Here is a 27,026-nt window from a genome sequence, read left to right on the forward strand (position 1 = left end):
AGAATACATTTGAATTCAAATTCAGGCTTCTGGCTTTGCCACACCTCATACTCTGCTCCACCTCTACTATAACCTACATAACCTCTAGCCTAAGATCTCTCAGCCTGACTCCCAGGTCACACAGACTGTCTAACTTCAACTAGCAGCAAAAACTGAGGGCATGCCCTCAGGTGTTGTAACTACGCTCACATATTACAGAGTCTACACAGGCGTGTACACCTCCTTCTCCTCTTCCTGCTCCTCACAAACCTACTTCATCACCTTCAAACTCTTTCCTCTTCACAATTCTAGAATTGTTATTGACAATTTTTGGGGGGGTTGCTTAATGTATTTTATCTACCCTTTAATTCTTAACAGAACAAAAACTACATATGGGAAAGTGGATTCTTCGTTTGGGTTTATCACCAAAAAAAAAGTCACTGGACACTGGCACGTGGATAAAACTTAGGCTTGTAAGATTCATGATATTAAAAACCAGAGAATGTCATCCTTCGCCAGTCAGGAAGGCAAAAACACAACTCAAAGTGAATCTCTCACTAAAGAAACCAACAGAGATAGAAACGTTTATTTCTTCTTATTCTGCTTTAGACATTAAGGCTAAACTAAATGTCTTAGCCTAAAGCTGATGTCTAATAAAAAAAAAACCACACTTTTTGACTATCTGGTAGTATATTGGGTTTTGTTATTCCACTTCCCCATTCTTTGAAATTTTTTCATTACAGTGTGTAGTAAATTTTAGAAAACAAAAGGACAGTGACTAGCAACTGAAAAAATAGAAAAATCGCTTGTTCTGTCTTTTTATTTTTGTCTGGTAATGAAAGACAGATCTACTCATCTGGAAAAAATATTAAAATGTAAAAGTCAGAATCAAACCGCTTAATTAGCAGTTTTTTCAGTTTTTAATCGAATTAATTTAATTTTTATGTGATCTGGCATCACCCGTAATTTTCATTTAGTTTCCTTTTCTTACTTCTGGGAAGGTTCCCTCTGTTCCTAGCATGTTTCCCTGTCACTCTGATGAATACTGAGACAAAGAAATTGTTCCTTTCCCAGACATAACTGACTCATCTGTTGCTCATTTCCCCTTCCTATAGCTTACGGAGCACATGGCTCCTTCCTATGGCCTCTTGCTGTGTACACATTCAATACATCTTTAATTTCCACATTTTGCAAAATTTTCCAATTTTGATATCAACTTTACAACATATGTTTTCTCTCTATTCTAACCTAGATAACAGAGAAGAAAATCAAAGTATTGCCATGAATCCTGTAAGCAAATCTATTAAACGGCTTTTGAACAAAAACATGGCTTCCATTTTCTTATCATCCCTTTTAGCTGTACATTCTTTTCCATAACAGCAAACTTACATGGTTTCTGTTGCTCAATATATTTTTTTTTCTTATTTTGCTACCTTCCTCATGATTCCGTGCTTTCTTCCTGACCTCTACACAAGCTATGCCTCTGCAAAGGCACACACTAAAGAAGTAAAATGACCAAATGTGGATCTAAATTTTCGTATCTCAGCTGTTGGATCTAGCCACAGGCTCACTCAAAACTTACGGTGGCCTGTAACTTAATGGCCTTCTGTTGGACACTTTCATGATAAATAACTCTTAAGTGCATAGGAATTTTTGGAAGTGTATTTGCCTTTGGTTCAACACATCCCTGTGCTACAGTCTTTATAAGAGAGCAGCACAAAACAGTTCTGCAAATTCTCTGCACCAGAAACCCTAACAGAGATATTGCATTTTTCTGGCCTTTCACTTATTCTTCACTTAATTTAACTTTTGATTCAATATTTTACCAAAACAATGCAAGTTAACTATTTTCTTAGAGAAACACTGAATTGTAAACGTCTATGTTAATAATTGTAATATTATACCAGCAGTTCTAGAAAATTCTCTCAAAGTTTTATTTAATCAATGAAGAAGGCCTAGCAACTTGCATTTAAAAAAAAATGCATTAAATTCTATTGCACTCAAATTCTATAGCACTCAAAAATTGTATTTAGCATTGTACGGGCCTAAAAAATGTACTATGTAGGTTGAAGATCACATGGCACTAATGTTTATTTAAATTACAGTAGTCTCTTCATAGAAATCTACCTTGAAGCACTGTTTCCTTTCTGCATTTTCTATGCTGACTTGAGCTTTTGGAAATTGAATGAGTTAAACATCACTGTGTTCCTCTTTTTCTTGATGTAAAACTCATGTGATTTTGAGTCTGAATTCTCATTTCAAATGCAATCATACAATTCATTTGGTGCTAAGGTAATTTAGCATTCAGGATCTTGCTCAAGTCAAGATAGTTAAGTTAGATTAACTATATACAACTAAAAAAACAACAGGTAAATCCTTCACATGAAAATGTGACACAAGGCCACACAAATTCTAAATAATTTTATTTGAAGTTCACACAACGTATTTTTTGCACTAGGGAAGATGGACAGAATTTGCCACAATTAATTTAATTTACTGCTGACTGAAAATATGCAATGTATTAAAATAAGTCTCAGTGAGTAATCAGGATCACCAGGTCAACTACACAATATTTCATGAGACTAAAGTTGCTATTCAGAAAATGAGTGCTCTTTTTTCTTGCCACTCTCAGCAGCCTTGCTTATTTTGCATATGGTTGCATGTTTAATTAGCAATCCTTCTGTAAGTGTCTGCAATTAGCACAATGATGATTAATAAAATAACTCCTTTAAAGCTCCATTTAGGCAGCAGAACTGCACAATCAGGTATAATTAATGCATCATTAATAAATCATGGCTGATTAACTAATCTGTTGATTACAAACACATTACTGCACAGTCTCCCACCTGAGCTCTGGTGATTTTTCTATCCTGAACAGAAACAGTGACAAAGTAGTAGTAAACTATAAAAAAAAATGCATTAAGCAGCAAAGATACTGGTTTGATCAGGAAATTTAGATAGCAAGTATGTTTATAATGTACTGTGCTTTGTTCATTATTAGACCTCTTGAGCAAAAAAAAAAAAGTATTTGTACTGTCTGTTAAATGTGGACGGATAAACAATAATTGCTTCCTTAGTTCATTTATATTCTTAAGGAAGGGGTTTTTTGCAAAGCATCTCAGATTATGGGCCAGATTCACTCTCTGCATAACCCAGTAGGAAGTAGCGAATGCAGCAAAACAAGCCTGCAGTATTGCCCAAGAAGATCCAGGTCAGTAGCCAGAAAGTTATCAGTTTGCTTTGTGAGAAGGCAAGGTCAGGGTGGCTGCTAAACATGTTGTTGCAACGTTGCTATTAAGCTGCCTGCATAGCCGAGTCTTGTAGCTGATGATGAAGTCCATGTTTATAAACCACATTTCAGGTCCAGGAACTTCAGGAAGAAGAACATGCGTTTCCATTTGGAGATTCTTTTGCTTGCCACCTAGCTCCTGGGCTTTCTAGTGCATTAAAATCATATTTTTAGTATGTTCTGTGTAGTGGCAGGAACTAGAAGCTTTTATTTCAAATGAATCCTAGGATTCTCACACTGTTACTTGCCTCCAGCTAGTCAGACTTAAGTAAGATGTAAGTTACAAGTTATGGTAAAATTCAAAATAACTGGAAATAGGGCAACTTGGCATGACTAAGTTCGTCATAATTTATAAGGCTGACATCCAGCATTCCCACAGTATTAAAATGCCTTTGAGTTTAAATCCCTCATCTTGAAATATTGCAAAGAAAAAAACCAAAGCAAAGCTTAGGACAAAAGCGATTTGAAAGGGAAAACTGAGTTTTAGCTAGAGTAACTGAAACATTTCAATATTCCTAATAAATTCAGAGAAAAGACCAGAACACTAAAGCAAAAAATCACAAAAACTGAAGCCATACACTTCATGAAGAAAGTTACAGAAGAAACTTTTAGTTTAGGTGCGAATCTTCAGTCTTTGAAAAGTAAATGACATTGCTGTAACTAAGTTTTCTTTCTGATTTTTGACCAGTTTTTTTGTACATCACTATGCCAATCTGTCAAATGTTTCTGTAAAACTTTAATTAAAAATATTGACCAAGCAACATTTAACATGAGCCACTGCAATACCATCCCTCTTTCAAAAATACTGTTCAGAACAGAACTACAAAGCACATCTCTAAACCATTTCTATTTTTTTCATATTTTAATTCAAGTAAATTAATGAACATATGAGCATCATATATGGCAGATGTATGGCAGAGAAAAGATATTTTTTTTTAAAGGACTGTAGTCAGATTTCATGGAAAATTACTGAAAAGGGAAAAAGTTTGATTATTTTATCAATCAGAAAAGTTTACAATTCAGTCCAGGAAGCAGAAATGGCTTTTAACATGGAATCTGGAAATAAGAACAGAATCATTTAAAAAGAAAAATAAGATAGCTGTCCTTGGACATTTTTTGAGGTCAGTGTACATAGGAAGTGGCAAAATGAAAGTGAAGAAAACAATGCCAAGGATCTTGAAGATGAGTAGTGATTATTTTCAAGCAATTTTTTCAAATGGACAGTAAGTAATCAAATAATTTTGAGGCCAGTGGTGATTCACTGCCTAGAGCGAAGATATAACTAGCATAATATGAATAATTTGAAAGTGTGGGAGATGAGTGTGAATTTCTTCAGAAAGCCAGGTTTCCTTTTAATACAATAGCAATTCGCCCCGCAATGTCAACTCTTCCATCATTACGCACTGAAATCTTCAACTCTCCTCCACGGCGGGAGCATTGAAAAGCTAAATGGAAACAAGAATCCACAGTTAAAAAAACCCTAGTATCTATCACAAATTATTTAAAAATCCATGAAAACTCAGGGAAAGGAGAGCTCTGTCTTCACAAAGCAAGCAGCACCAGAGCAAGCACTGTAGCAGGGACTCCCTAGATGAATTGTCTTTGCGGACGAAGATTAGCTGAGGCTGTATCTCAGGTTAGAACTTGTCTATCAAGTGACAAAAATGCTAGTTAAGACAAAGTGGTGAAGGACAGTTTGCTGCAACATGACCAACCAAGTTTCCTTTGCATACCAAAAGCAGTCCTGAATTCTCCCATTCATGGGATAGACGATTTCTGTAGATAAGAAGGAAGAACACCAGGATAATGGGAAAATAAAGCTCAAACGGGGCAGTGGAAAAAGCCTACAAAGAAACAAAGATGCTGCTTCAGCTGTCACAAACTGAGACCAAATTCTTACATAGACAGGAACAGATATTGATTTATATAATCCTGAATATATAACTTAATATAGCTGGATAAAGTTTAAGTAGAAATAGCCTTCTACCTGTAAATAATTATAGAACTAAACTTTTGCTGAAACTGTTTAGTCATATACAGGTGAGACGATAATGCTCACCTCACATGTTCAGTCTGCAGACTTACTTCAGCAGTCCAACTTTAGTTGCACAACTATGTGATCAGAAAACGGTCTGGTGCAGATGGCACCTAGCAAAGGTTTGGGTTTAGTGTTGTTTCTGTCAAAGGCTATAAATAGATGAAGAGGCATTAACGTTCACAGTCTCCTTACTCAAACTTCCAACTAGTGCAAAATTTCTTCAAAGCTGAAAGGCGTGGTTTTCCTCACAAACCCATAATTTGAATATTGGACAGAGATTGTATTCAGATCATAGGACCTGTAACGGATGGCATATATAACGTATGCTTTAAAACAATTTCTCAGCCACTCAGAAAGGTCTTCCTTATAACAGGATATTAGATTCTCACCCAAAGCAAACACTCTAAAACAGTGGAAATGGCAGCTATGTAAAGATTCATAAAGAAAGACACTTTCTGTTCTTTTGCACTTACAGAACCACCAGTTATTGATTTTAATTTGTCAGAATAACAACTATGTATGGAATGCCTTCAAGTTGAGTATTTTGGACACTTAAAGATCCAGACGATGCTAAATTTGATCAATTACTATTGCCAAGTGTGGATACACAGCTAAACTCTCCCGCTCTCTCATGACAGCAGATTTAAATAAAAGCGATTATTTCACTGTGAAATTGAGCATGTTGATATCACAGAATCATAGAATCATGTACCACTCATTCACAAAGCAGCCAGCAGCCTTGTAGTAGTATTATCCTGTTGTTTTGAAGAGCTTCTTATCAGCCTGGATGGATCTCAATGACCACTGCTTACAGAATTTGGGGAGTAATGGATTTTCTTCATGACATCATCATAATGACATCAACTCAGGAACAAGTGCCACTCTCTTAAAAGTATCTATTTTTAGAAATTATTATTATTTGGGTCAAACTTCTAAACCCTGTAAAAGGACTGATGAAAGCAGCACTTTTTTCTTAAGTGAAGTTAAGATCTCCATGACTTTTTTTATTCTAAGAAAGAAGGTGGATAAATCTGGTGATTGACGGAGGGAAACTCCTCTCCTTTGGCAGAAATGTTACACTTGTGCATAAATCTGATGTGATCAATTTCTGTGTTGAGATTACCTGGGAAAGATGAAGACTATGATTATAACTGCAAAACTCTTCATGGGAATTCAAATTAGCAACAACTTAAATACAGGTAGATTTAAAAGCAACTTCTTCACACACACAAAAAAGTAAGGAAACTAAAAAAGATGGGACAGATTTTCTGTTGAAAGAAATCCTAGCAAAATTTGTGAAAGCATGATCTTACAGTTATCAAAGTAAGGTTTGGGTTTTGGTTGGATTTTTTTAGTTTGGGTCCCCACCCCATCTCCCACAAAAAAAAAAAATGCTATAAACCTGTTCTGTACTGGGAAGGAATCAGAGAAGTTAAAGGCAGTAACAAGAACCAAAATTTCCCTGCAAATCTCTACAGTTGTCTGAAGTAAAGAGGTACAGAAAGATTCCTCTAGCTTCAACCGAGATTAAAAATTGTACTGGATAAAGCCCCTTTCCTTCATAATTATTTGCTAAATCCTCTAATCTGTTTGGTTACATCAAATTCCTTATGTATGTTTATAAATGTTATCTTCGAAATGTGAAAACTATGTGAAGGGCTGGATACAGAGGTAGTGCTAAATACTGCATTCATTAGCAATTATGAAAGTCTATACATCTGATAGGAGACATAATAATATTTAAATATTGCAGAGACTCTTCAAACAAAAAAAAGGCAAGGACTGATACCGAGCTCTGATTTAACACCCAGCTTAAATTCAAGGACATATACATAATTTCAAGAAAGATTGTGAAGTATTTCACCTTGTAAAAAGGCTGGAAAATTCTCTTTGTAGTTGATGGGGGTGGTGGCTGTTGTTTGAGAATTTGGTCTAATAAAAGTAAGAAGAGAACTCAAACACAGGAAATTATGTCTGATACTTCAGCAGAGATGCAGCTGACCTCCTCCTTGAGGTCACAATATCCAAAGAGATCTGAACATAGATTTAATGCTCTTCATTTTTATATTATTTCATATGTGATCTATTTTCGAACTAAAATATCTTTCATTTTATGGAAGAAAATCTTCTTTTATTCTTGCAATAAAAGGTATCAGATATTACAGAAGCTACTGCAAAGATTTCTAAAAATTCAAATGATGGTCGTCTTTATTAATCTTTGGTGATAATGTAATCTTCTTGATTGCCAGCCATCTCTTACAAATAATCTCATTAATAATAGATTTTGCCCCAATACTACCTCATACCCCTCAGTCACATGCATGTAAGGAAAAATTATTTCTCATAAACACGTAGAGACCACATATTGATCAGATGTCAAATGAACTTGTTCTCTTTAAATTCATTTTGTATGATAACTTATCACATATCCTTTAAAGACCTTATCAACAAAATCCATTTTGAGATTAATTTGACCAAATATAGGAAAGCTTATATTCAAGGTAGCTGTTTGTTTGGAAAAGAGTTTACTTTTGTGGACAGGGAACCTTATTAGATCAAGGATCCAACCTCTGTTCGAAACAAAATATTACCAAAGACTTAATTGTGGTCAGGTACACAAAAGAATTGTAATCCCCTGCCACCTCTTAGGGAACCAGATAGCAGCTAGGGTATTTTGTGTTGCTTCTGTTGTTCATGCATTCTCTGGCAAAGCACTAAAAACTTGAGAAGCAAAGAGACACCCAATGCCTCTTGTGTTGTCATTTATTAAGTTTCTCTCATTTTTTTCCAAGTTCTTCAGTTTACTACTTAACAACAAGTATGTGATTTAATAAGCATATCTCACTGACTGAAAGAATACCAGTAAATCTCTTCTTTGACCTCAGAGGGACAGTCATCTCAGACTACTTTAAGGCTTAATCATTTAAAAGTAAGACTGCAAATAAAATCACAAACAAAATTTGCCTATGCCTATGTATTTTGTCCCCATGCTTACATATTTAAAGCCAATCATGTTCTTTCTGTTCTTGTAACATGACTATTCTTTCTTATATCATTCCTTGCTACCACGTAAAACATCATCATGCTGAGGAAAACTGATCTTCATACCTACAGAGATGTATCAGAAACCAGTAAAAAGCGTACCACGAGGCACATTCCGTAAGTAGAATCTGTTAAAAATACCTATTATCTAGCCATAATAACACTAGCTATTCTAAACCCTAAGTTTCCTAAAGAAGTCACTGAAGGAATTAATCTGGAGTAATTCTCAAGAAAATTCCACAATCAGGCAGAAACCATATGACTTTTTTCAGTATCATCTTAATATACATGAGGGGAAAGGAAAACACTGTCCAAACTGTACTGAGAAGTACACATCATTAATGAAAATGATACCTGCTCCCAATACCCAAAATGCAAGCCATAAAGACCAAGGAATAAAGTGAAATTCAATCAAAAGACATACACAACATCATCTGAAGTTCACCAAGTTTCAGTTATGATGAAAGATCATGAAAACTAAAACCCAAAAGCTGAGATCAAAACCTAACTGCAGAGAGTTACAATCTAGAAACTGATAGTTCGAACTCCCTGCAGGCATGATGTTGGTGGGTAGGAAAGAAAGCCATTTCTTAAAGATCACCTGACACATAAAATATTATATAATGTTCTATTCATATTGAGAAAATGCATAGGGAGTTATTGCTACAGTTTGGATTGTAGTAATAATATAACTTTTCCTTTTCTAGTGAGTAGCTTTTACATAAATGGGCAGCTTTGCAAGAAAACATTTTCTCTTACCAAGCATTTCTTTCTTCCCCAGCTGCTCTGACCAGTAGCTGCTTAAAACAGCATGAGCAGATCCTTAAAAGAAATTGGAAAATAAAGTATGGAATTAGATTAGAATCACTACTTTATAGAGCAAGTGCATTCCAAAAGGTACATGCCACAGACAAATCAAGTGCCACACGTGTGTTTAGGGCAAAAACACCTAAGAGTCTGCAGCAGACAGAACTTTAGGCTTTATCATTTATTTACAATAAAGCAGTATTACTTCCTCATCTTCTGGCTTCACTGGAAATTTTGCCTAGGTGAGGGCTTCATGATTAGCCACAACTGGTAGGAATAACAAATAGGTGGGAGGTTTTTATTACAATACTTGAGCCGAAGTACTCATTTGTCTATCAAAAGTGGTTTCCTAATACCAGAATCTCAAAATACTATATTTAAAATGTTATTCATATAAATATGATGTTATTCAATGAAATATGAACAGCTAATCATGAAAAATCTGAACAGACTTTTGGGTATTTTTTTAAAAATAGGAACAAGTGCATAGAAGTCAATGTGTAAAACAAAACTATTTCTTCTCCTAACAGTTTTCACAACAAAACCTCAGGGTTTTTTCAGTTTCAAATATTAGTAAGTATCAGGCTCTAACTCAAAGAGATCTTCATGGTCTCACCACAGCTTCTGAAAACTAGAAAACAGATTTCTTGTTTCCTGACTGGCAGATGGCTTAAAAATTTAGGAGGACTTCTCAAATTCATAGCTAGAAATGCTGCTTCAGTCTACCTTAGCAGCTAGGGACAAAGACACCCTTCTGGAAACTCTGCTGTGAAGTAACTATAATTACCAGGGCTCAAGGACACCAGGACATGCAGCATTATTAAGAAATCATTACAAGAGATTAAAAAAAGATCTGAAAAAGACACAGGAATATCTGGCCTGATGACAGCAAGAAGCTGATTTTTTCTGAATGCGTTAGCAACAGTCATGAAAGTTTTCAGTTTAATGAGCACACTTCTACTATCCATATGAAACAGTAATTTATGAGAGACTCCAAAGCACAAAACCAGATTCATTAAGTTTAATGAGAACCTCTTAACTGAACTGAAACAAGAGTAAGAGTTATTTATCACATCAACATACCTGTAACAGGGTCTTCCAGGACCCCATACCAAGGTGCAAAATATCTGGAGTAAAAATCGTGGCCTTTATGTTTTCCACTGGAATTTCCCTTAAGAGTGAGTATGAGTCCTTTCACCTTTCCCGTCTTTTCAGCTGATAAAAAGCATTGTGCGCTCACTTGCAGTTGTTCCAAAACAGACCTTGAATATAATTATAGAATTTTAATAGCCCATATTCTTCATTTTACATTAAGTATTGAAAAGAAACATAAAACTACTAAATCATCTTCTCTACAACCCCAAAGCAGCCACAGCAAAACGTAGAGACAAGATTCCTAGCACTGTCCTCCCAATTTCATTGGACAGAAGGCTACCCTAAATATAATATGCTTTAAGCAAACAGAGTAAAAATTTCAAGCCATGCATTTCCTATCTATTTCTGAAAGCAGAAGTATCCTGGAATATTAGCTACAAAAGAGCACACTTTTGTTTCAACATTTTAATCACTGAAAGAAATATTTCACCAGTACAGAATGCAAAGAGCAAGCAAATAACTAACACCATTCAGATCCTCATGGGATTCCAAAGCACAACAGCCTCAAGTCTGAGAAGCTGCAGATACCTCCTTAAAAAATAAAGTCTGAAAGAGCAAAAATAGTTCTCTGCTGAAGATATTTCTATCTCCCCACTAGCCCACTCTTTAAACATTAGCTCAGCCAAACTGCAAGTGAAAATAATAGCAATTTGGCCTGATTAAAGAAGTTGTGTTTGGCCAATATCTATCCAAATCATACTTGACTTAATGAAGTTCAGCTCTCTCAGATTAACAAATGGTTTGGAATAATTTGAATTGGAATTTTCTCTGTTAAGCTACTTATGATGCTGTTAAGCATGGGTAAGCAGATTACAGTCAACTGGGAACAAGAATCCATGGTATTCTGTTAATGCACCCTATCTCACTAAGAGGACCTCTACAGCTATGCAACTATTACTTTTTCATTTGAGAAGCAAGACTCCTCATTTCCTGCTAGGTTACTGGATCTTTTTTTACTCAGACGGATGGGGAAAATGCACCATCGTTAAAATAGTTTCCTACACCTCCTTTTCTTGGACATAGATTTCAGATTGATCTTATTCAGCTTTGCAGGTTCAAGCAGCTCACATTAGAAGATAAAATCCTATGTTAAACAGTTATTTAAGAGGTTTTAACCTCCACCCATTTAAAAAACAGATAAAAGAGCCTAGTATGTAAGGAACAGAGGTTAAACACGCAGATTCAATTTCTGCACACTTAATTTAAAAAAAAAAAAAAAAAGCATGACACCTTTCATAAGCATCACTGAGGCGGACTAAGAGTTTCTTTGTATCAGGAGAATAACGGAGATCTTGAACAACCATGTCACCAATGGCTGCCTGGTGGAAAAGTTAAAGGAGACAAAGAAAAACCATTATCATTTGAGTACAAAATATTTCCTTAACATTTTTGTAGAACAAATTCCCTGCTAGAACAGGGCTTACACAGGGTCTTTCATGCAGCTGTCAAGTACATGCAAGCAAGAAAAGTAAATGCACCAAGTGCATGAATGGGTATGGGCAGGTGCTAAGAGCTCTGTATATGTCAACTTGGAAAGAAATTCAGGGACCTAGAAGAGGGCAAGGACACTAGATTGCTCTCACATGCAGACAACAGGCTGAAAATGCCACTGAAATAAATACTGACACTCCAGTCAATGGTAGTGGGAGACAAAAGTGCAACTGCAGCATTTTGGAGAATTCCATTTCCTGAGCTGCATGACTTGGACCTTTAAAGTTGAGTGTTTCAAGTTCAGGAGTACATCAAGCAATGCCTTGTGGCCACTTCTTAGCAATTATAAGAATCACTATGGCTATTATAAATGTGCTTCTAAGACCACATATAGATTATTTTTTTTACCTTTATTAACTCTTCTACTTCATGAAGTACCTGAAGAAAAAAAAAACAAACCACACTGTAAAAAATAGAATATATATATGTCTACCTATCCAACTACAGACAAGACAGATAAGACTGACATACACATACAGATATAAACACACACTTTCCTTGAAAGCCTTTACTGAATAACACTTTGACTGACCTGTGGGTAGGTTACATAAAGTGGTAAGTCCAGCACAATATAATCTTCCACTTGTCTGGCTTTTAATTCCCCACTCAGTGTCACAAATGTCAGAACTGAATTTGTGTTTTCTAGAAAGATAACACTGCAACATTACCAAACACAAGGATTTTAATCTGAATTATAATAGAGTAGCTCAGTATATTCAGAAAAATTAGTTACACAGCTAAAATAGAATTAACTACAGTAAACCTGTATTTTGCATATTGTGAGACAAAATCCCCAACTACCTCAACAAATAATCTTCTGAAGGTAACAAGCACAGCAATTGCTGGGGAATCTTTCCTGCACATTCCTAGAATGAATGGAAATTTCCTTTTAATGGAAAGAGAAATATTCCTTATTCATCAAATTCTATTGTACCTCTCCCAGATGACAGCTAACACTTTTCTTAAATGAGTAATAGTAGGGCACTGGAATCCAAGTTTAGGCATCAGACTACCTTACAATTACAGAGCAGTTGTAAAAGACAATACCTAACAGATTTCCAGATGTGTTCTCTAAATATTCTGAGTATTTAATTGCTTTTGTTGCAGAAAATAGAGGTCTTAATTATAAGTAAATTTTCTAAAATGTTATAGTAATAAATAGATTGTAAACATACTTTGTATGTGAAACAACACAGCAGCTGCTGCAAGTGTAGCATGACCGCAGAGAGGAACTTCATTGGCTGGGGTGAACCACCTGAGTCCAAAGCAGGAACCTTGACAATAAAGTTTATTATGCATTATTAAGTGGAAGAAGTCTATAGCTTCAATTTATCTCAAAACTTTACACAGAGTGATGTCATTTCAGTTAATCAAAATGCACATTATAATCAGCCTTGGTCTTAAACACGACTTATTAGGAACCTATTTTGTACTGATATTTGAAATAGCTATTGCTTTTGAGTCAGGCCAACAACAGGAGTCTACTTGTAAAAGAAAAAAGCTACTTTGTTAGAAAAGCAAAGGAAATACAGAGCAGAAATGCCTGCCAACCTGAGCGCTAGGCCTGTGAATCAGCAGCATCCTTGAGAAGCGAAGCTTGCACCTTTGAAGCGCTGCTGGGTAGCTAGACACGTCAAGATACCATCAGTAAGCACAAAATCAACAAACTGTAACAGCAACTTAGCACCTGAAAAAAGTGAAATATAGTCTGGAAAAAGGGTAAAGCATCCCTAAAAAGTAAGAATCGGTAACTGCTACTGGATGTTCTAACTGGAAGAACAGGAAAACAGTCTGGAAAAATAAAAACTGCTTTGAGAAAATAGAAAACATCATTATCTATTGGCCGTTCCATGTGAAAAATTGGAATTAACAGCATTCACTGGCTTCTTCAAGTGGTGGTGTCCTGTATTCTCTTATGTCTCTGATATAAAAATTACTTAATTTTTACCCGAATTGGAGCTTCTCAAAGATCTTTCTGTGCTGCATGTATTTTTGCCTCTCCTAAACAGGTCTGCACAAACCTTATATGAGATCATGGACCCTTGCCAGGGACACACGGCTGACTCCAAACTCCATGACATAGATCATTGTCAAACTGAGACTGTTATTTTACTGGTCCCCCTCTGGGCACACTTCTGGGCTGAGTCTGGTTTGTCCTCCCACTTCTGGGCTTGCTGCATCCTCCCCTCTGGAATCTATTTAATGTGCTTGCTACCATACATATACATGTAAGTAATCTACTGTAAGTATAACTACTGTTACATTATTGATGTTTGATTACTGACTAGTGATAAGTTTGTAGTAACCTGTAATACCGTAGATATACACTTCTTGCTGCTATTGCTGATTCCTGCTATACTACTGATCATTTATAATAATTTGTAATAGCTTGAGATATATATATAGTCACTTCATTAATCATAGATATACTTGCTATTGGTGATTTTTGTGGTATATGTAGTAATTTTTAATAAAGTAGAGACCTTAGATAAAGCCTTTGTGTCCTGGCATATTATGGAATCCTAGAGCGTCACAGTCACTATTTCTATACGCTTGCAGGCTGGGTTACACTGCAGGGGTTAAAGATATTTTTTTTAGTATTATAGAACCTGTATCAGAGCTAGGTCAGTTATGAATTATTTTGCTTAAACCACCAGTCAAGACCAGTAAAAGCCTCTAATACATACTAACCCTCCACTAGAAATCATATTTCTATTTGTTGTTTAAAAGAACTAGAAGCAAAATGCACTATACTTGGTTTCCTGATGTTTTTGCAGAGTTCTTGTCCCATGGTGTTTCAGAGAATGATTACGAAAACATATTTCAAGTGAATAATTACCATACAAACACAACCAAAAGGTGCAAAAACCCCAAATGATATTTAAAAAAAAACAAATAACAAACAACTCCTGTCATTGCCCCCGTGAAAAATTTGTTCATTGCAGTCAGTCCCCTATGTAATGAAAACAGAGTCATAGCAAAACCTAGTGGATGAAACTAATGGACATGGCAGAGAAGTGCTCTGAGGCACGGCAGAGAACCCAGCTGTACGCCTGCCCTGCGGCATTAATGCACTCCCCTAAGTGGGAATTGTGGCTGAACGCAGGAGGAAATGGAGTCACCCATGACCGACTGGAGACAGACAAGCTCTGTGACTCGGAACACCTGCCTGGATGCTTGAGACATGCAGATGTACTCAGACTAAGACGACATTTTGTACTCTGATAAACTAATACATCTCTAAAATAACACAGATTTTTTTAAAGCTAAAATGAAATTAAATGACTGATCAAACTCATACTCCTGCAAAAGCATACTCTTTGTCCAGGAGCCCTTACTACATCAACTAATGTTCCAGAAGCAGATGACAGTCTCATAAACAACATTTTAATATTCCTGGTCTCCTCTCACTCCTCCCCACCCCTCAATACACACATTTGCAGGTGTAGCTCAGTGACTGAATTCCTTCAAAAAAATTGTGCATCTCTTCAGCAGCTGTACAGTTCTGATGTCACAAACTCTAGTCCCATTAATACCAAAAGCACTTTAATGGGAAAGCAGCTGGAGCTTTATATGCAGTTGAATATGGATGACTTGGAGGAAAAAAAATGCGTAAACATACTGGCAAGGTGTTAAGATTTAAAAAAAGTTACCATGAAAAATGAAAAGTATTACCACTTCCTGACTGAAGCAATTAGTCTAACCCTAAAACAAATTCCAATTTATTAACAACAGGAATAAGCAATGATAGCTACTACTTTAAGAAAATCCTCTTTAATTACAGAGACTACAAAATCCCAGTCCCCATACAAGCAATCAACTGATAACTGTTTGTTTGCATAGTGTTCAAGGGTCTCTTTCGGACAGCCAATAACTTCAGAGATGTTTATTTCTCTCTGCCACTATATCATGTCAAAGCGACATGATGCCAACATGATGCCTTAACCTGGAATCTAACTCCAAGCTAGTGGGGTTCCAGCCCCCTGGCTCATGCCATCACACAACTGCAAAGTAAGCAGATTCAGTAAACAGATTCAGCTGAAAACTAATCCACAAAGTGATTCTGAACAAACTCTGTATTCGTCTGGTATTTTCTATCTTGTCTATTGTATCTCCATTTCCTCTCCCATCATATATACATCCCCTACCAAAGAACACCAGTGAAGTCCCTCCACTCAAACCATTCAAACAAGCAGCCTAGTGTGTTTGATTTGGGCAACTTCAGATTTCCCAGTTTTGTTGGAAACCTTTATTTTCCAGTATTGGCTCCATAGACAACTTGTGAGATTTTGTGACAAACTCAAATAGTAGCTTAGTTACCCCAGTGATGACTTCCTAAACATCCAAGCCAGATTCTACTCAGTTTGCAGTCTTGTGTGTTTGGAATAAGCATGTTCCATCTCTATCTTCCACTTGTATAATAAGTTATCTCGGGATTTTATTAATAGAAAGGCAAGTATTAATTGAAGGATCTTTGCACAGCATTTTTAGGACAGTTTCTCTGTACAACTTATTTAGTAAAAGACACTAAAACAAATTCTCTAATTCAAGAATAATAAATGTTTCCATATTGTAAAATGAACTTGATACAGAGCACAAGTACTTTAAAGAATCTGTGTGCAAAAGGCTCATTATTATATTAAGTATGATACATCACAGTTCCAAAATTATGCTTTGGCCATCTCACAAATTAGCATCATTCCTTACAAATGCACCCACAGTGTCTTCCTATTCCCCTGTAAGAGATTTTGGTGGGTAAAAGGAAGTACCCACTTCTGGTAAAGTCATCTCCAGGGTGCAGTTTTCTGATGAAAGCCGTTTCTGAAAGATTCATTTCTGTTGCGATTTTTTGGTGCAATTCTTCACCCAGGTCCTAATGATGAAACCAAAAATCCAATTAAGAGCAGGCCAAAAAATGCAGAATCAAACTTTATCAAATAAATACAGACATTTAATTTTCTATTATAATAAACATAGTTTTTAGTTTAAAACACTTTCTGAGAGGGGAAAAAAACCCCCAAACTTTTAAGCATAAAACAGGGTAACTAGTTCAATCAGTGTGATACATAGGCACTTCCATCTCTCCTATTAGTTTACAAATTCTTGGAATACATGGAAAATAAAATCACCAAACCCACTAAACTCAGTCTTTCCATGAACACAAATCTTCTTTTTAAAAGTTATGACTAAAGTCACACTGAGAAGTCAGTCATTATTAACATAATCTAAAAATAACTACAACTTTTTGAAACTCTAAAAAATTCATGCCAGCAAGAGGTATGTGGTAATGGCTAGGGCAACAACCAAGATGGCTGATCAGCCCTTATGGCTGTACCCTTGATACTGCTCTGAACAACAAGAACAAGCTGACATGCTAAGTCAGCAGAAGCCGAGAAACTGAAAAACAAAAATGCTGTAGCTCACTACATTCTGCTCTAACTGCCTACAGATTTAAACCAATGAACACTGAGCCTAGGATACACAAGTTGTAGCAATTACATAAAATTCACCTTTGTTCGATCGCTCGATCTCCACACAACTATGCTAACTGGCCAGGTTTGAGAATCTGGTTTTTAAAATATGAAACAAAATACTAAGTGGACCTGGTCAGGTTCATCCTCTGCAAGATAAACATTTGCCCTGCTAACTTTACTTATTTCCCTTAGTAACTTTAAACCTTTCCCAGCCAGATTTCATACCCATTACTGATGGGTATCATAGACCTGTATTTGCAGAGTGCATTCTATACAGTAAAACGTGCCTCTCCTTTATTCCAGGAAAACACTTTTGTCAATTACTCTGAAGATACTAAACCACAACAAAGACCAACCAGAATGTTATTAAAAACAGAACTTCATTGAAATACTGCCATCCTGTGGCACTTCTGAAAACCAAAAGGGCTTGCTTTGCCGGTCTTGCCTGACTCCCAAGTTTTTGCAAAGCATCTCCTGAGACTGAAGGGAACAGAGAACAGAAACATTGCTGCTAGGTGCACCACACTTTCTTGGAGCATAGAATTAAATTATGAATTAGCATCTCTACTTTAACACTAAAGCCTCTAGCCCCAGATACTGTAGAAAATAACTTTAAAACCCCAACATTCCAAAGGCAACATGCAAGTAAGTTGCCTTCACAATATATTAAAGTAATAAAGCAAAATTAATATAAAAAATACAACTAGAAGCTCATAGGTTTTAAGTAAGATCACTTTCAGAGGGAGCATTTAGATTTCAGGGGGCCAACAATACCTCTGAAGTTTCATGTTCCGAGTCATAACTTTAGCTGATCTGGTAAGTGGGCTATAGTGTAGGAGACCTAGACAGGCTTAGGAACATCTAGAGAAGATTCATATTGTCAGTAGAAGCTACCGCCATTGACTTCTCTACATATATTTTCATACTTAAAATTTTCATCAAGTGTTACCATACAAATAATTTAAGGCCTATACATTTCTAATGCTGTTTAACAATTAGGTTTTGGTAGAAATTGTCAACTGTGTATAGATTAGTACCAACTGTTCAGAACACCCTGATGAGGATGACTACTGTCAACTGCGCTAAAACTACCATGCTTTGAAAAAATAAAAACTCGCTGTTCAAACTTGGCCAAAGATGAATCTGACTCAGTAATGGTGAAAGACTCAGATCCAGGTCAGTATTTCCCCACTTTCTTTCCACAGAAAGAGAAAAAAATAAAGAAAAAAGGAGGGAGGAACACAAAAAACACACTAACACCAAAACCCACTTTTAACACTTCATTCAAAAACTACTGAGTACTGATTCTGTTACAGCATTTCCTTTCAGAGATTTCATTCTGAATTCCTGGGCTTTAAAAATTAAGCCATTTCTTTTTTGCGTAACTCTGTTAAAACAAAGTTAGTATATTCCTTAAAAAGAAAATTAAAACCCACAAAAAATTCGAAGCGTGTCTTGTATGAAAAAAAAATTTGATGGGTAAAAAAAAAAAGCATACCCTTGCACTAATTTCTCTGTATTCTGGAGCAACAGCAAACAAAGCTTGCAAGCAAAACTCCTGAGCGAAGGAAGCAAAGTCTAATGCCGTGCTGAGTGCTCAGGTCAAGTACAGAACAGTAAACGCCACTGCAGTCCTTCACAGAAGTTATTTTTCAACTTACATTTTCAAGCAGACAAACTGCCGCAGGATTTCCAGAAAATGGCCGGTTTGTAAATGCATCAACCGTAAAAATAGGAATTTGCATTGTCATTTGCGCCTATTTAGTCTTAACCTGTCCTCTGCAAGGTGCTGTCTGACCAGTTTTACCCTTAACGCCAGCCGCGCTGTTAATGTTTCACCGGCGGCAGGAGGGGCCAGCGGGCCGCCATCCCGTCACTTCCGAGCACGTACGTGGGCTCAGGCCTCCTTCCACACCCCCAGCGCTCGGCAAATTGCTTTCAATTCTTTAAAAACGATCTTAGCCTCCCCCTTCCGCCGCTTGCCGCCAGCTCCAGAGCGCTCTAACGGGCCCTCCCACCACAGCTGAAGCATTTACGAAGGCGGGAGCCGTGCGAGGCCGCCCGCGGGCGCGGCCTGCCGCGGGTTTACCGCAGCGGCAAAGCCGAGGGGAGGCGGGCTGCCACTGCGTGCGCCCATATGAGAGAAGCCCCCCAATCCTCGCCGCCAAGCCTGCGCCGTGGCAGCCGGACACCCGGAGGACCCCGCTATGGCGGGCACGGCCGCCGGCCTGAGGCGATCCCCGGGCAGCCGTTACGGGCACGCGCCCCGCCCCGCGCGCTCCCAGCGCGCAGCCCGCTTGGCGCTAAGCGCACGCAGGCACCGCGTGACGGCAGGCACAGTGCGCACGCGCCCCGGCCGCCGGCCGCCGCGAGGGGAATGGGCGGGAACTGCCGGGCCGCCGCGCCGCGCACGCGCTGTCGCCTTTGCCCGGAGGCGCGCATGTGCCGGGGCCGCGCGGCCGGGGCTGAGCAGCGCGGCGCGGCTTATCGCGATACTTGCGTAGCCGGGACGCGCGCCTGCCCATCTCCGCTGCGTACGTTTCGAGCCCACCGGCAGGTTGGAAGTGAGGAGGAGCTTCCTTCGCGGCAGAAGCTCCTGCCGGAGCGCGTCGAGGGGTGTGCGAGGGTCTCCTGGTGAGTGCGGAGGGAGCGGGCCGAGGGAGCCCTAGCAGGGCCCGCCCGGGGTGCCCGCAGGCAGGGTGGCGGAGGCAGAGGGGGCTCAGGCCCTGGGGCGGGCGGGCCTTAGAGCCCCTCGACGGGGTGGCGGGGCCGGCGCGCAAATGCGGGAGCCGTGGGCCGCGGCGCTCCCGAAAGAGGGCGGGGGGGAGGGGGCGGCGCGGCGTTTCTCCGCGGAGCCTCGTTCCCGAGCACGGCCGCCATTTTGAGTGGTGGAGCCGAGGGCCGCGACGGCCCCAGGAGAGCGGCGGGCGAGGGGCTCCCGGGGGGTCGAGGTTGCGCGGGCGGAGGCCGGGCAGCTCCTGCGAGGCGGAGAGGTGGCAGCGGGGCGCGGCGGGGAGCTGGGCGGGAGAGGGGAGGCGGGAAGGGGCGGCCGCGGGGAGGCGCGGTAAATGGCGCCGGGGAGCGGGCGGTGGGTCAGGGCCGCGGTGTCGGCGGCGCGGGCCGGGGGGAGGGGCCTGCCTCCCCGCGCGCGAGGAGGGTGGCGGCGGCGGTTTCCTGGGTGCTGCGGCTGGGCGGCCGCGCGGCCCATTGTGGGGCGCTCGCGGAGACTCGCGCGCACGTACGCACGCGCCCCGGCGCAGGGCGGCGCGCGTGCACGCACCTGCCGCCGCGCGGGCCCGACCTCCCCTTCCCCGGCGGGGTCTGGGCGCCCGCCCGGCTGCCGTCGGGGTGGGCCCGGCCCCGGCCGCGCCCCCGCGGGGTAACGCGCCGCCCGGCTTGGCGGAAGGGAAAAAACACCCGAAAAAACAGCCGGGAGCGTGGCCCCGGCCGCTTTGTTTGCAGACAAAGGAAGGCTTTGTGCTTCCGCGCAGGAACGGTTGCGTGGTTCCTGCGCCTTCCTCAACTTACGCATAACAGCTCCCCCAGAAATAACGCAGAAAGCCCCCACCAAAGCTGATAGAAGGGATGTTTGACGGACTCTGAGTAAATAACGAGCTTTATGTGCTGTACCCGCCCACGTGCTGCCCCCCCGTCAGAGCGCGGGGTGGTTCTAGATGTGTGCGTGCTGTAGATATGATAAAACACAATTTTAAATACATAACAGAAAAAAAAAAAAAGCTCATTATTCCTAGTACTAATTGTCTGAAGAAAAACTACCAGATTTCTGTTGAGGGGAGGAACTTGGTCATATATGGAATCTCAAAGTTTTTTGGTTTTTGTTTTTTTTTTTCTTTTTAGGCTTTGATTTAAATAAAAGATGGACTGGACTGGAAAACATAATGGGCCAAACGATACAACTAATGATGGAACAGTGGTACGACTTCGAGGCCTACCATTTGGTTGCAGCAAAGAAGAGATTGTTCAGTTTTTCCAAGGTACCTCTAGTATAGTTGAATATAGTGACTTGAGTTTTCTTGTATCTTTTACACAATGTTTTGCACATTTTAATTTGTAATAGCTGTTTATGGGGTGGATGGGAGGGACTGTGTTAAATTAGTTTATCTTAAGTAAGAATTATGCCCTGTAAATAAAATACAAATAACCATAGATGTAGTAAAACAGAGTTATGTATCTAATTTTGTTGAGGTGGTAAACGCATTATGCATTTTGGGAAAACCTGAATGTTAGCATTTGGATCAGCTAAATTGCTTGATTGGTAGCTATATATGTTTCATGTAACTTAGGTGGTTGTATTTTTGCATAGTTTAAACGGGAAAAGAAGTATGGCTAAATCCATAAATGTTTAATGAAAGATCGTTGGCTTGTATTGTTGGGTGATGGGGGAAACAAGGTGGTTTTCTTTTTCGTTGTTGTTGTTTAGATATGCTTTTAAGTATTTGCTACAGATGGGAATGTTTCAGCCTTTAACACTGTTCCCCTTGATGGGGTTATTTGTCCTTGGGTTAAAGGGTTGGAAATCGTGCCAAATGGGATAACATTGACGCTGGACTACCAGGGGAGAAGCACAGGGGAGGCCTTCGTGCAGTTTGCTTCAAAGGAGATAGCAGAAAATGCTCTGGGGAAACACAAGGAAAGAATAGGGCACAGGTGGGGATGGAGAGTTTGGGATGGTGTTAAACCTTTATTTTTGGGGGTTGTGGGTCAGTAATGCTTTTGGGGGGGTTGGGGACCATTATATGGAACTGGCTGTTTTTTAAGAATTTTTATAACTGATCCTAAGTTAACTTGGGAAATACAGTAGCTTTGGGGGGTGGGGGAGACAGTATTGCTCTGGGTAGCTTGCTAAACTCAGAAAATTGTTTCAATCATTCTTGTGTAGGGTAATTAGTGATAAATGCTACTATAGCTAGACATTGTTTTTCAACAGTATGTTTCTCATACTGGAAAGACATGTTTTATGCTTAATCTGTACAGCTGGAATTTTCACATAGTAATTTTTGCCACTGTATAAAGTGTTGTGTGTTTTTTGTATATACACTTAAGATTCTTGCAGTTTTGAGGAGAAACTTAAGTTGTATGGCATCTCTAGTCACTTCTGTTGGATTGTACATTTAGTTATAGAAAACGTAGTATGGCCTTATGTAATATTCAGACAGCTTATGCATGTATTCTTACTGGTACCTTGAAAATCCTCTTTTATTAGATATATTGAAATCTTCAAAAGTAGTAAGAGTGAAATCAGAGGATTCTGTGACATGCCGAGAAGAATGATGGGACAACAACGACCTGGACCATATGATAGACCATTAGGAGGAAGAGGGGGTTATTATGGAGCTGGGCGTGGAAGTATGTATGACAGAATGCGTCGAGGAGGTGGTGGATATGACGGTGGTATGTTTATCTAATGACTGGAGGTTCTGTTGTCAGTTTTGTGTTCCTGACATCTTTGTCAAGAAATAAAGAAATGAACAGTAGCTACGGTACCCATTAGGTTTGACGCAGTTATCTCAAAAAAAAGTCTACTTGTGCTGTATCAACAAATGTGGCTTCGTGTTTAAGATTAATGGAAATAATAAGGAAACTGTATTTTCAGCAGAATTTGATCTCTCACTTGCATGTTATAGTCACTGTGTAAAAGGAAACATACACCTGCACCCTGTCCAGAAATTCAGGTTTACCAGTCTGTAGAGGCTGTTTGCAAACTGCTGGGTGCCCAAAGATTGAAAAATTGACTCTTGTGCAGTGCTCTGTGAATTTTGGGTAAGGATGTAATCACTCCTTTCTTTCTCTCTGTTGCACAGGGTATGGTGGCTTTGATGATTATGGTGGCTATAATAACTATGGCTACGGAAATGATGGCTATGATGACAGAATGAGGGATGGGAGAGGTAAAAAAAATACTTTTTTCATAAATTGTTTAAAAATATTTTTACTGAGTTGTAAAACATAGTATTACCAAGACAGAAATAACTGCTTTCTTCATTAGATTATTTTGTAAAGAAAGAAGGTTGTTGAAAAAAAGGGGGGGGTGCTGGGAAACAGGACTGGGGAATTTTAGGAAAAAGTAAACACATTGCTTGCCATGTCTTCTGCTAGTATTTGGGTTGATACATGGAACATGTAAACAACTTACCTGCAGTGGTATGAAGTCAGCACTTTCAGAAAAACAGTAGTAAGGACTTTCCTGGCTTTTTGTGATGATCTTACAGGTGTGTGGTTTTGTTTGGTTTGGGTTTTTTAATAGGCATGGGAGGACATGGCTATGGTGGAGCTGGAGAGGCAGGGTCGGGTTTCCATGGTGGCGGTCACTTTGTTCACATGAGAGGACTGCCTTTTCGAGCAACAGAAAATGATATTGCTAATGTAAGTACAGTGGGGAAAAGGGCTTTCTAATGCCAAGAGTTGGCACGTTCTTGCCTTTCCTGTTCCAAACTCAATTAAAGATCTCAAGTGATTAATAGCTCTAATACATCCGCCAATTGAAGTCAATGGCCTTTTATGCAAGTTTTGCAAAACTTGGTAGTAAACGAGCTTTTAGAAGGGTAATGTCTGAGGTGAGATTACTGAAGAAGTCAGCCAAGCTATATTTATCGTTAATCTCTGTACTCTTTCATTTCGAGAAAAGGTGTATTGGAGAGAGAGCAGTTGTTGCAATCAGTACCCTTATTTTAAGGTTTTCAGGAGTTTGTTTAAGCTTAACTGAAGATTTTTGATTTTGTAAAAGAGTGATAGCAAATGTGAAACTTTGATTGTATTGACCTATTTATTTTTTGACCTGAGACTTTATTTTAGGAGGGAGAGGGTGGGGAGACTGTTGGGAGCAGTGTTCAGTTCGAGGAGATGGTGTCCCATTACTCATAAGATACCAGGGAGGCAAATAAAAGTACATCTGCAAGAATTTGGGATGTTCTTGTGTCAGTATAGATGTGGTGTTTGTAGGGAAACAGTTTTCCTGGGATATAAGGCTTGGTTTAAACACAGCCTCTCTTGGGGGACGGACGGACTCCATGCTTAAGCTTGTGCTTGTTTTCTTTGTTGTTTTGGTTTCTTTTGGTGGGTTTTTTTTTTAAATTCAGCTGTATTTTTGTGTCAGTTTGATTCTTATCTGTAGTCTAAAGACTTTCTGAGAGCAAGGGCCAAGCTTAAGTCTTTGATTCAGAGTATGTTGTTGCATGTTGATGAGTAGTACTTCTGTGGCATACCAAAGGCTTGTTTGCATATACTGTTTGGTAAAAAGGCTGTTAGTCAGAAATACCACTGTATCTCTCGAGTAATGTAGCAGGGAAGAGCAGTCTGATTGACAGCTTTTTATGAATTCCACAAACGTGTCCTTGCTTTGAGAAATACATTTGGCTCTGCTGCTTCAAAAATGAAGTGATCATTTTCCTCTTCCAGGATGGCATTATATTAGAACTCGTTGCTTAAAGCAGCATGTGGAGGCAGGAATTCTTGTTTGTATCCTTGCCTTTACAGAAAGCTCCTCAAGTTCTGTAGCTGGAGCTCTTCAAGTTGTGTAATAATAATGGATTGTAAGTGTAGACTAACCTAACGTTGACGGTCCAAAAGCATCACTAAGTGATACTTTGGAAATTAGTAATTGAATTTAAGCGGTAGGAAGTACCTGGCTCGAATTCTGCATTAGTGTTATTTATTTATAATTTTTGTTTCAATTCTCAGTTTTTCTCACCATTGAACCCCATAAGAGTTCACATTGATATTGGGGCAGATGGAAGAGCTACAGGAGAGGCTGATGTGGAGTTTGTAACACATGAGGATGCAGTAGCTGCCATGTCTAAGGATAAAAATCACATGCGTGAGTGTCATGTTCACCCGATGCTTTCACTGACCAGAGTATATAAGGGGAAACTGAATATAAGGGTTTAACCTGCATTAAACTTAAGTTGCTGTGCAGGAAGTACCCAGGTCAGAAGGCTTTTTGCCATTTATCACATATCAAATTCAATTTCTGTGGGCTTGTGACTTACTTGTAAGGTGGGGTGGGTTTGCTTTGCATCTCTATGCTTCTGGTTTCTGAAACCAAATACTAAGTGAGGTGCTTTTGTTCCCTACAGAGCATCGATATATTGAGCTATTCCTGAATTCAACTGCTGGAGGTGGTTCTGGAATGGGAGGCTATGGCAGAGACGGAATGGGTACGCATCAGTTTCAAGCTTAACTGACATTTTGCCAAGTCTTAAGGAATTGCAGGCTTGTAACGATGCACTTCCTGCTTTTCAGATCAAGGTTACGGTTCTGTTGGTAGAATGGGAATGGGTAGCAATTACAGTGGCGGATACGGAACTCCTGATGGCTTGGGCGGATATAGTAAGTAAAAGTTCTCTTTTTAAATGTATTTTGTAAAATGTTGCTAACATCTGTCTTCTGACAGACTGGGGAAGGGTGGTGGGCTGGGCTTTCTGTGCTGGAAGAAAGGGAAGGAGGGTGGGGGTTCAGTGTAAACTGTAAATCGGGGCTTTGTGCATTTTGCTACTGCAGCAGATGCTTGTTTAGAAAAGTAGTGCTGAAGTATTGTTGTTTTAGTAGAAGTTATCTTCAACGAACTGTTCCGTATTACCCATCACGTTTTTTCTTTTTTTAAGGTATGTATGCGTGACCTTGTGTCAATTGTTTGCAGGTCGTGGCAGTGGAAATAGTGGAGGATACTATGGGCAAGGCAGTATGGGTGGAGGAGGATGGCGTGGAATGTATTGAAGGGTAGCCTTGCTTCTACAGAACATCCTGGAAGAAACAGTCTCTGGTCTACTAGACTTTCTTACAAAATTTGATTTCTTTTGTATTTTAAGAACTTTATAATGACTGAAGGAATGTGTTTTCACAATATTATTTGGTAAGCAACAGATTGTGATGGGAAAATCTGTTTTCTGTAGGTTTTATTTGTTGCATACTCTGACTTTAAATAAATTTTTATATTCAAACCACTGATGTTGATACTTTTTATACTAGTTACTCCTAAGGATGTATTACATATTCAAGATTACAGTTGGTTTAAGATGTTGTACTATGGTTCAATAAAGGTGGTTGTACTGTAACTCCTATGAACACTGATTCAGTTCTATGTAATCTTGGTGTAGTGAATGAATTTGAAAAATTCACTTGTTTAAGGGGAAAAAAGTAGCTGGATAGATTAGTTTTTATTTGGTAACGATCCTTCCTAAACACTTTTGATAAGTTGTATGTAATAGTTTCAACACAGCATAAAGCTGCAGAAGCTAAGTCATTGTTCTGGCTTTCTTTCTTGTACTACCGGACTCTACTATCATCTTCAAATACACAGCTGCACAAACAAGTAGTGCCCAAGCTTTGTGCCTCCACAAAACCAAGCAACGTTTATTGCTATGCTTTGCTGTAGCACTCTCGATAACTGCATTTTAAACTAAACCCCTAGCACAGCTTTGGGCTAACATTAGAAAGGTCAAATACTAGCTAATTTGAAGCTGTCTACTTAGTATTTTTTCCACAAACACAGCTTTTGAGAAAAGTGGGGGATTTGGAAGCAAGGTAGTCTACTTCTTTCCTGAAGTTGTATTTAAACATGGTTCAGCTTTTTTTGCAGCACAGGGCCAATTTGTCTGTATTTTGTTCAAACTTGACAAGCCAGTATATGGTTGAGCTCATTAGAAACAAAGTATCTCTAAAATAACTATAAGCCCGGTACTCGTTCAGTAACACACTACCCAAACACATTGATAAGACTTTTTGTGCATTTGTG

General features: G+C 39.2%; 2 protein-coding genes across 10 annotated transcripts in view; one reads left to right on the forward strand and one right to left on the reverse strand.

Moving 5' to 3' along the window:
- PBLD (phenazine biosynthesis like protein domain containing) overlaps positions 1 to 19,574 on the reverse strand; it is an 81,285-nt gene extending 61,711 nt beyond the window's left edge. For 3 of the 5 annotated variants that reach the window (XR_013930335.1, XM_080401377.1, XM_080401376.1), the window contains exons 1-8: positions 18,937 to 19,574; positions 16,575 to 16,674; positions 12,977 to 13,075; positions 12,334 to 12,443; positions 12,150 to 12,179; positions 11,541 to 11,629; positions 10,239 to 10,417; positions 9,108 to 9,170 (exon numbers count right to left, since the gene is read on the reverse strand). Coding sequence is in view for 4 of the 5 variants with exons in the window: in XM_080401377.1 (XP_080257503.1) it covers positions 9,108 to 9,170; positions 10,239 to 10,417; positions 11,541 to 11,629; positions 12,150 to 12,179; positions 12,334 to 12,443; positions 12,977 to 13,075; positions 16,575 to 16,674; positions 18,937 to 19,026 (760 nt within the window). In the remaining variant the exon portion in view is untranslated. The other 2 variants (XM_080401375.1, XM_080401378.1) reach the window with 2 other exon arrangements.
- A 179-nt stretch (positions 19,575 to 19,753) lies between these two features.
- HNRNPH3 (heterogeneous nuclear ribonucleoprotein H3) lies at positions 19,754 to 26,235 on the forward strand. 5 transcript variants are annotated; one of them, XM_080401365.1, is made up of 10 exons: positions 19,754 to 19,909; positions 21,134 to 21,270; positions 21,805 to 21,943; positions 22,500 to 22,687; positions 23,098 to 23,184; positions 23,541 to 23,659; positions 24,974 to 25,109; positions 25,369 to 25,449; positions 25,535 to 25,621; positions 25,897 to 26,235. In XM_080401365.1, the coding sequence occupies exons 2-10, from the start codon at positions 21,153 to 21,155 to the stop codon at positions 25,908 to 25,910; spliced, it is 969 nt and encodes a 322-aa protein (XP_080257491.1). In that variant the 5' UTR covers positions 19,754 to 19,909; positions 21,134 to 21,152; the 3' UTR covers positions 25,911 to 26,235. The 5 variants fall into 5 exon arrangements, with proteins under 5 accessions (XP_080257491.1, XP_080257488.1, XP_080257490.1 ...); XM_080401362.1 differs by having other exon boundaries at positions 25,932 to 26,235; XM_080401364.1 differs by having other exon boundaries at positions 22,500 to 22,642; positions 25,932 to 26,235.
- The last annotated feature ends 791 nt before the right edge of the window (positions 26,236 to 27,026 follow it).

This window comes from Falco punctatus (assembly GCF_963210335.1).
Source record: "Falco punctatus genome assembly, chromosome: 9".
NCBI lineage: Eukaryota > Metazoa > Chordata > Aves > Falconiformes > Falconidae > Falco > Falco punctatus.

What these genes read in the sequence shown, in the direction of transcription:
- HNRNPH3 (XM_080401362.1), top strand. Translation starts at nt 21,153, where the DNA reads ATGGACTGGACTGGAAAACATAATGGGCCAAACGATACAACTAATGAT. An exon ending in AAGGAAAGAATAGGGCACAG is followed by an intron (nt 21,944 to 22,499) that starts GTGGGGATGGAG and finishes CTCTTTTATTAG; the next exon opens with ATATATTGAAATCTTCAAAA. An exon ending in CTATGGCAGAGACGGAATGG is followed by an intron (nt 25,450 to 25,534) that starts GTACGCATCAGT and finishes CCTGCTTTTCAG; the next exon opens with ATCAAGGTTACGGTTCTGTT.